The 7895-nt window shown below is 44.9% G+C and overlaps 1 protein-coding gene across 1 annotated transcript; it reads right to left on the minus strand.

The window, feature by feature from the left end:
• Nucleotides 1-2742: 2742 nt before the first annotated feature.
• MRPL44 (mitochondrial ribosomal protein L44) lies at nucleotides 2743-7063 on the minus strand. Its single transcript, XM_080409948.1, has 4 exons — nucleotides 6777-7063; nucleotides 6000-6468; nucleotides 4522-4700; nucleotides 2743-3309 (listed from the first exon to the last, which is right to left on the minus strand). The coding sequence occupies exons 1-4, from the start codon at nucleotides 6938-6940 to the stop codon at nucleotides 3138-3140; spliced, it is 984 nt and encodes a 327-aa protein (XP_080266074.1). The 5' UTR covers nucleotides 6941-7063; the 3' UTR covers nucleotides 2743-3137.
• Nucleotides 7064-7895: the final 832 nt, after the last annotated feature.

The following is a 7895-nucleotide window of genomic DNA, read 5'->3' on the forward strand; positions in this document are numbered from 1 at the left end:
TTAACATTGGAGTAAAACCACGGCTAGACCAAAACTGACAGCAAACCGGCCATTGCTTTTAATGGATTAATGACTAGTAGTCCACTTACCCCATAATTTGACTTATATCTGTGTCTAAGCATATTAGCGTACTTATATGAATTAATGCAAGGATCAAAACGGAAAAGAAACATTAAAAAAGGGTTAGTGTATAGTGCTGTACTTTTGTCAAAACACAGCTGTTAGTACACACATGACTTCATATCTTTAGTACTGAAATATTTTTATTTCTGTTCTGGTTTACCAGTTACAATTTTCACTTAACAAAAAATTCTTGATTGTGAGATAAGGTTTTGTGAGATAAGAAACTATCTGCATCAGGTAAGGTTAAAAGGTACATACAGAAAAGCATAATCAAAGTTGACTCATGAGATGACGTTAACCTATTCCAGAATTTCATAAATGCCTATCTTTTTCTACTGTTAGGTAAGTTTAAAAATAAAATATTCATAACAATGAGTTGTTCAATGGGTTGTAAGAATAAATTGAACCAATTCTCTTCTGTCAGTTATTGACATGATGCTTGATATATTGTTTTCTCTGAAATATAAATAAAATGTGATTTAAGAAAGGAACAACCACTGGGACATGTAAATGCACTTGTTTGCAGCACCTGAGTCAGAGCCAATGCAAGTAATTTACAAAATACTTTTCAGACAATGAAACTACCATGGATTTTCTGTGTTTCTAGCAGAAGAAAAGCTACCATTTTCAGCAGACTTTGTAAATACCGATTTCTGTAAATCTAATCAATCTTTTAATGCCACTTAGATATTGTTTATGGCTACCGATTCTGAAAAAAAACCCCAACAAACTGAAGTATGTAAATGATCCCAGTACTACAACGGTAAATCCTTAAATACATGCTTCAGTGCCAGAAATTAAAGCACAGATACCATGTAAGATGCTTTTCTGACCTCTGGAAGCTTGAAAATAGGACACGTTTTCTTACAAAAACTCCTTTTTCACTCACACCTCTATAAAAACCCTGTCCCTTCTTTCCATGTCCCCAAACTGTCTTTCTGCTTGAGCTCAAGGCTCCATATATACACACTACACAATAAATTGATTTACCTTGCATTACTCAGTTTTTTTCCAGCACACTATTCAGTAATGCACTTCTCCTAGGACCTATGCCCATATTCCAAACTGTAAAGCCACAGTAAGCAGATCTTAAATATTCATTTAACGTAAACTGCCAGAAAATTGCCTTTTTCTCTCAAAAAACCCATAAATACATGTATAAATATAGTAGGTAGATCAAACTGGATGTAAAAAACCCCACCTTTGCTATGTCCTTTTAAAATAGGTAAAGGTAAGAGAAATACCTTATCTGGAAACTAAAAATAGCGTAAGTAATTTCCATCCTCTTTTCAGATTTTGCTACTATTCCCCTGGAATATAGTGACCTTATTGGCTTTGCTTATATAAGTGGTAATAGATTACCTAGCTGAAATTTTTCACTTAACACAACCAATTTTGTGCATATTTTATGCTAAGACTGATCCTCCTGCTCCCTTTTTTATATTCAAGCTTTCACACATGTAATCTCCCACGCCAGAACGCAGAAGAAAGGTTTCACCGCTATCCAGCCACATAAGCTTTTTACACACGCTTAAGATGCAGGTTACACCAAATTCTGAAGACACAGATGAATCACAGACAAGTTCTTTTGCTTGCATATACAAATAAATCTGTCTCTATTGAGTATATCAGCCCGAACTCTCTCACGGCAGGGGCGGCAGGGAATGTGCCCCCTGCGCTGCACCACAGCTCTGCTTAGCCACCACCACCGCAGCCCAGGACCCTTGGCCGCGAAGTGTCCTGCACACAATTCCATCCTGGGGCTGAAGGCAATGGATGCATGTCCTTACGGACAGGAACATCAAGCCACCTGCGTATTTTTTTTCATCCCGAGTTAGCGAAGGCACATTTACCTGTTGTCTGTTTTCACAGCCAGTGCTCACCACAACAGGACAAAGCAGGAAATATTTCAACCACTGTCCCACATCTAGCTTCTTCTCTCTTCTTTGGAGCGCGTGATCCCTGTCTGTAATAAGACTCTCACTCAATTTTAAAGGAAGTTATCCCAAAAGACTCACAGTCCTCATGCATCTGTCATCTTCTGCTACACATACTGAGTTTCTGTGACATTTAACAGGAACATCATGCAGGTACCAGTTATTCCTAAGTGACTTTCCATTTACTTGGAGTTGCAGTAGAACTGCTACAGATGGTACAAACAAAACAAACACTGATTTCGCTCAATCCAATACTTTAGTGACGTGACCACTTAAATTAAGTGGCCAAAAAACAGAAGAAAAATGTGAAGCACCTTGACTAAACAGGAACAGTACCAAAAAGAGAAAAAAAAAGAAGGCTGTAGCTTACAGCCTATCATTAAATCATGTTCTCCAATTTCTTTGGGTTCAGGCATTTGTCATCCTTATTTTCTCTTATTTCTCATTTTGCAAAAAGGAATTTTTACAAATTTTGGAATAATACACCCTCTTTCAGACCATGCTCCAACAATAGAAAGAAATATGTATGGCAAATGTAATTTGTATGCAAGCAGTAAGACCTCAGAAGTGCCATTTGCACTTTCTTTTTTTTTTTTTTAAATTAGATCACCAACTGCATCAGTATCATCGACATCACATTTGATGGTTTCACAAGGTCACGGACAAATAAGTGCAGATCCAATCCAAAGACCGATGTTGCACATATAATTCAACTCATTAACAATACCCTCAAAACAATCTCCAAGGAAGCATCCATGAAACCTTTCTCTATACAAGTGAGATATTGTCACACATTATTAAACATAACTAAAACAGTTTCCCGCAATGTGTGGAAAAACCTCTTAGGCAAAAGCAAAAATTCAGAATAAGGGTATTTTTGTTATATTTGGAAAAAGGAGCAAATATTAAACATTGTGCAAAAGGAAAATACTTTATTTACTTTAATACCATATTTGATCTGAAAGTTTCAAGCACTGAAAATCAGAAAACCAAACTGAATTTTGCTTTCCTAAGTACATCTATATTCAACACGGAAGCCATTAATTCTTAAGAGAAACCAGGAATGTCTTTTATCATCTAGTTACTGCTGATAGCCTTTTCAGCTGCCAGTCCTTGTTTGGGTTTCGAGTAATCCCAAGGTCTCCTGTTCTCTGTATACCCATACAGCTTCCGCAGTGCCACGCGGGCAGCTTCTTCCTCTGCAGCAAGCAGCGTTTCACCAGGACCTTCAGCTATAATCTTCTTATCGCTTGGGGGAAAAAAAAAATTAAAAACATGTTTATCATGAAATCCTGAGCACTGCTGTGTATCATTAATAAAGGCGGCTAGATTTTTTTTATTCTCCAGTGTCTGTGAATACTGAAGGTAATGTCTACATACACAAAAATGTAACCATTTCCGTTGGTCCTTCCTGCAAAGATAAGTGATTGTGTGTCCAACAATGGAAACTCAAATCAGAAATGCATCCATTTCCTGGAAGAATGCTACTCTGTTCATTTAGATTCCAAACATATCACTGATTCTTTACAGTGTTCAATTTGTTAGCCTGTTAAAAACATGCCAATTTGTTACTCTGGTTAGCTTAAACAAAGAAATTAAGTGTTTCTGTCTCTTCTCCTCCTCTGGTAAGAAAGTATTTTAAAATTTCTTCAAAAGGATTCACAAAGAAGCTGTCTCTGTTATGAAGTCTGTACTCAGCTCTGTTTAATCAACATCTATGGGCAATGGATAGGAACAGTTCGTGAAGGGACACCAGAGATTCCAGAAGAAAAATAAAGTTCCTTTATTTTATAGAAGATAATTCTTAGAAGGCATTTACGCCAAACCACAATAAATCTTACCACCTATTTATCTGTAGCTCATTTAGCAAAGCAACAATGCCGTGGGTTTTGGTGGAAGAAGGTCCTGTCCTGCTCCAGAGAAGCAATGCTATCCCTGGGCAAGACACCTGGACAAGCACTGACCATGCCCAAGATAAGCGCACCAGGGATGACCGGCACTTGTTAAGTCTTGTCTGGATGCGAACACCACTAGTTTACAGTGCCTGTGATTTGAAAACTAAAAAAGCTTCTCTGGAATATTAAATTAAGTCTCTCTTCCATCCCATGTCCCTTGATGTATGTGTCTCCTTAACCCTTCCCTAAGCCCTGGAGAGTCGTGGTCCCTCCAAAGCCATTCAGTTATGCTATTTGCAAAGTTGCTGTGCCAGGACACTCAGAACATGCATCCAGATTCTTTCATGTGCCCAAATTAGACTTTGAAGCCCTTTAGTCAGAGATTGTCTTTTTATGCTTCATTACAGCAAACTATGGCCAATGCTGATTTTATATGGAAGCCACCGTAAGGTTCTTCTGTAATAAACTGACCCAAGAGCATGAGTAGAAAAGTAAAAAAAACATCTTCCCCGCTCCCCTCTCCTCCAGCTTAAATCCATTTCACTTTAAATTAATATCGTACTAACCAGTACAACCCAACAAAGTACAGTGGCAGGACCGTGCTGACTCCCAGCTGCCTGGTAATTCTTGGTTCTGGAGAAGAGATATTCCTCTTGGTCAGTTCTTCCACTAGTAAGCCCATCGGATTTACAACTTCCCAGATCTCAAACAGGTCTTTTCCAATCAGCTGGGGAATAAAAAAGTCCTATACAAGAATATTTAGAAGTTACAATTAATAGAAGAGATAGTGAAGGCTCTAGCTTCTGGTGTCTCCTAATAAAAAAACAATATGAAGAGGCCATAAAACAGCTGACAATAAATTGCTGAAATGAATGATGGAACTGCCGCAGTGCTCCACCACAGCTAAGCACAGCTAACCAGTGTTGTTATGCTTGGCAGCTCTGGTTCCCATTTAGCCACTGACAGGATGCACGCCTTGGGCAAAGACAACTGCCGAGTCCTAAAGCAGGACCAGGAGGAGTTACCAGAACACTTGTGCACAGCTCCGAGCACGAGGCTTGCAGCTCAGCCCTGCTTCCAGGCATGAAGCTGTACATCAGAAGAGTTGGGCAAACATGTTGAAGGGAACACGCAAACCCATGGGACTTTCACCTGTTCAGATCACTCTCTTGCCTGACTGCTGCTTGCTCTGACAGACACCTCTCAAGTCTTGATTCAGAAGTAAAATGTTAACAAACATTTCTCCATTACAAAACTAGAAATAAGTGAAAAGGCTGACTGAAAGGACAGTATCCGCTACACTGCATTTTAACTGAACATTTTTGTTCCACCTGAATATGAGGAAGAACTTCTTTACCTTGAGGGTGACAGAGCACTGGAACAGGCTGCCCAGAGAGGCTGTGGGGTCTCCTTGTCTGGAGACATTCAAAACCTGCCTGGACACAATTCTGTGCAACCCACTCTAGGTGAACCTTCTTTAGCAGGGAGCTGGACTAGAGGACCTCCAGAGGTCTCTTCCAGCCTTGACCATTGTGCGATTCCGTATGAAATCTCTTTGGATGCTTGCACTCCCAAATGCAATACCTATGAATTCAGCCTCTGCTCTATACAAAATGTTTTTTAAAAACAGAAGATACATCTCACACAACATGGAATAACTTCATTCTTTGACAGTATACTGCATGGCATATATGCTTTCCCTTAGCAAGTGTCAGCCAATAATAAAATATCACCAATATAAACCAGAAGGATATGATTTTATATACTTGACCAGCCTGTGCTTCTGAAAGAAAAAAACAAAAAACCCTCACAATCTCAAACCCCCAGTAAACGTCGACCTGACCACCATCACCAAGCAGCAGATCTCATTGTTAAATTGTCTTTGACAATACCTGTAACAACTTCTGCCAGTCTCCCTAGATCTCTGCCCATCAAGGTACAAGATAATATTTCATTTCCCCCTCCCCTTTCCCCCCCCGTAGATTCTGCAGCCCATGGATGTTATTGTCATCAGTACAAGACCAGATGATAAGTAATGTCTTACCCTGACAAAGATCCCTGTTTTCTCAGGCCCGCTACTATCAAGCAAGGCTCCTATTACAGCAAAGAACGTCCTCTGTAGCACATCTGGTGGGACGGGGAACTCTTTGCAAAGTGTTAAGTCCTGTATAGATAGGTTTTGAGCCACATAAGAAACAAGTTCCTGGCTGGTAAGAAAATCAACAAGTGCTTCTACCCCCTTTGCAGGTAAATCTGGGTAGGCACCTTCAAAGCACCGCAGCAGGTAAGCACGTGAAAAAGACATCCCCTGTTCAGCGAGTTTACTGTTATCTTGTAGGTTAAGAGCAACTGATCCTTCATCTAGGCCAAGTTCTCGGCGCCTGGCCTCCTCGCTTTCAATGTAACAAGAATTAACAAATGCAGTCTTAAGAAGATCCAAAGAAAAATTTTCATGCAGCCGGTGGCTAAAAGCTTGTATCTCTGCATGGTAATCCCAGTTGGGCTGCTCTGATCTACAGATGTGGAAAAGAAAACAAATTCAGAAACAGAACAAGCAGTTACCCATACTGCGGGCATCGTGCCTTTCCGGTGATCGAAAGGAAATGAAAACCTGAATTGTTTCTGAAGATCAAAACTAGTATGGAAACACCCCGGCCTGTGACGCCGCCGCCAGCCCGCCCGCCACAGGGCCCCGCCGCCACCGGAACGCTGCGCCAAAGCCCGGCCACAGGCCGCTCACCCGGCCCCGGCCCCCCCCCCGCTGCAGCCCCTCACCCAGCCCCGCCGCCCGCCCTCTCCTCAGGGCCGGGCCCGCTCTCACCGCCGCCGGGCGGGCGCCTCCAGCCGCTGCTGCTCCAGGTAAGCGCGGAGCCACCGCTTCTTCTCGGGGGGCGACAGCATGCGGAACCTCAGGCCGGGCCTCGCTCCGGCCCCGGCCCCGGCCAGCAGCCGCCGCGACGCCGCCAAGAGCAACCGGGTGGCCATAGCGGCGGGTGCGGTGGCGGAAACCCGCGGCCGCTCGCTGCGGGCGGAGGCGGGAACAGCCCCCCGGCGGCTACAGCTCCCGGCGGCCGCGGTGCGCGCTGGGAGGGGCAGCGGCCGCGGTGCGCGCTGGGAGCGGGCGCGCTGTGGCGCCGCCGTGAGGCGCGGAGGTCTCGCCCGCCCGCGGCCGCCGGGGCTGCCAGCAGCGGGGCGGAGGGGCGGCCCGGGGTCCCCGAGAGGAGCCGCGGGCCGGTGTGTGATCTGGCAGCGGCCGGGCAGACCAGCGTCGCCCGCCGAAGGTGCGCGAAGCACGGGGCAGCGAGGCTGGGGACGCTTTCCGCACCGAGGCCCGCCCGGCGGGGCCGCCCCTCCCGGCTGGGGCAGCCGGAGTCCCCGAAGCGAGAACTGCTGCTCGGGCTTCTCGACAGTTTGGTTCCCTTAAAAGCAGCTTTACCATCTCCTGTTACCTGTACAACTCTTCATAACGTCTGCAGTAGCTCCAGCTCCGTGGGTTCATACGGTACACCGTCAGCTTAAAGGCTGCGGTATAAAATCGATAGAAGCACAGCGAATGTGCAAAGCAGGCCCTTCCCTTCGCAGCGACTTCCATTAAAAGGTACACGTTTGTATTGTTCACGGATGTTTGTATCATTGAGGGTAAGAAAACACGCGCAGCAAATACCCCAAAGAGCCGGGGCAGTTGCACAACCCCAGTGAGCAAAGCTCTGAAGGCCACGCACCACGGGCACTGCGCCACGGCGTGTGGAGCGGGGCCGGCAGCCCACGCAGGAGCACCCAAGCCACCCCGCACCGGGCCCGGTGCTCCACTGAACTTGACAGCGCAGGGAACGTACCAGAGCAGTGCCCCTTACCCCGGCACTCGCAGCACGCGCATCGAAATCCTCAAGGCTGCTCAGGCCGCTGCCGCCTCAGCCACCTGTCCTGCGCGGGCGCTGCC

This window comes from Falco punctatus (genome assembly GCF_963210335.1).
Source record: "Falco punctatus genome assembly, chromosome: 13".
NCBI lineage: Eukaryota > Metazoa > Chordata > Aves > Falconiformes > Falconidae > Falco > Falco punctatus.

What these genes read in the sequence shown, in the direction of transcription:
- MRPL44 (XM_080409948.1), bottom strand. Translation starts at nt 6,940, where the DNA reads ATGGCCACCCGGTTGCTCTTGGCGGCGTCGCGGCGGCTGCTGGCCGGG. An exon ending in GAGGCGCCCGCCCGGCGGCG is followed by an intron (nt 6,469 to 6,776) that starts GTGAGAGCGGGC and finishes CCACATCTGTAG; the next exon opens with ATCAGAGCAGCCCAACTGGG. An exon ending in AAACAGGGATCTTTGTCAGG is followed by an intron (nt 4,701 to 5,999) that starts GTAAGACATTAC and finishes ATTCTTGTATAG; the next exon opens with GACTTTTTTATTCCCCAGCT.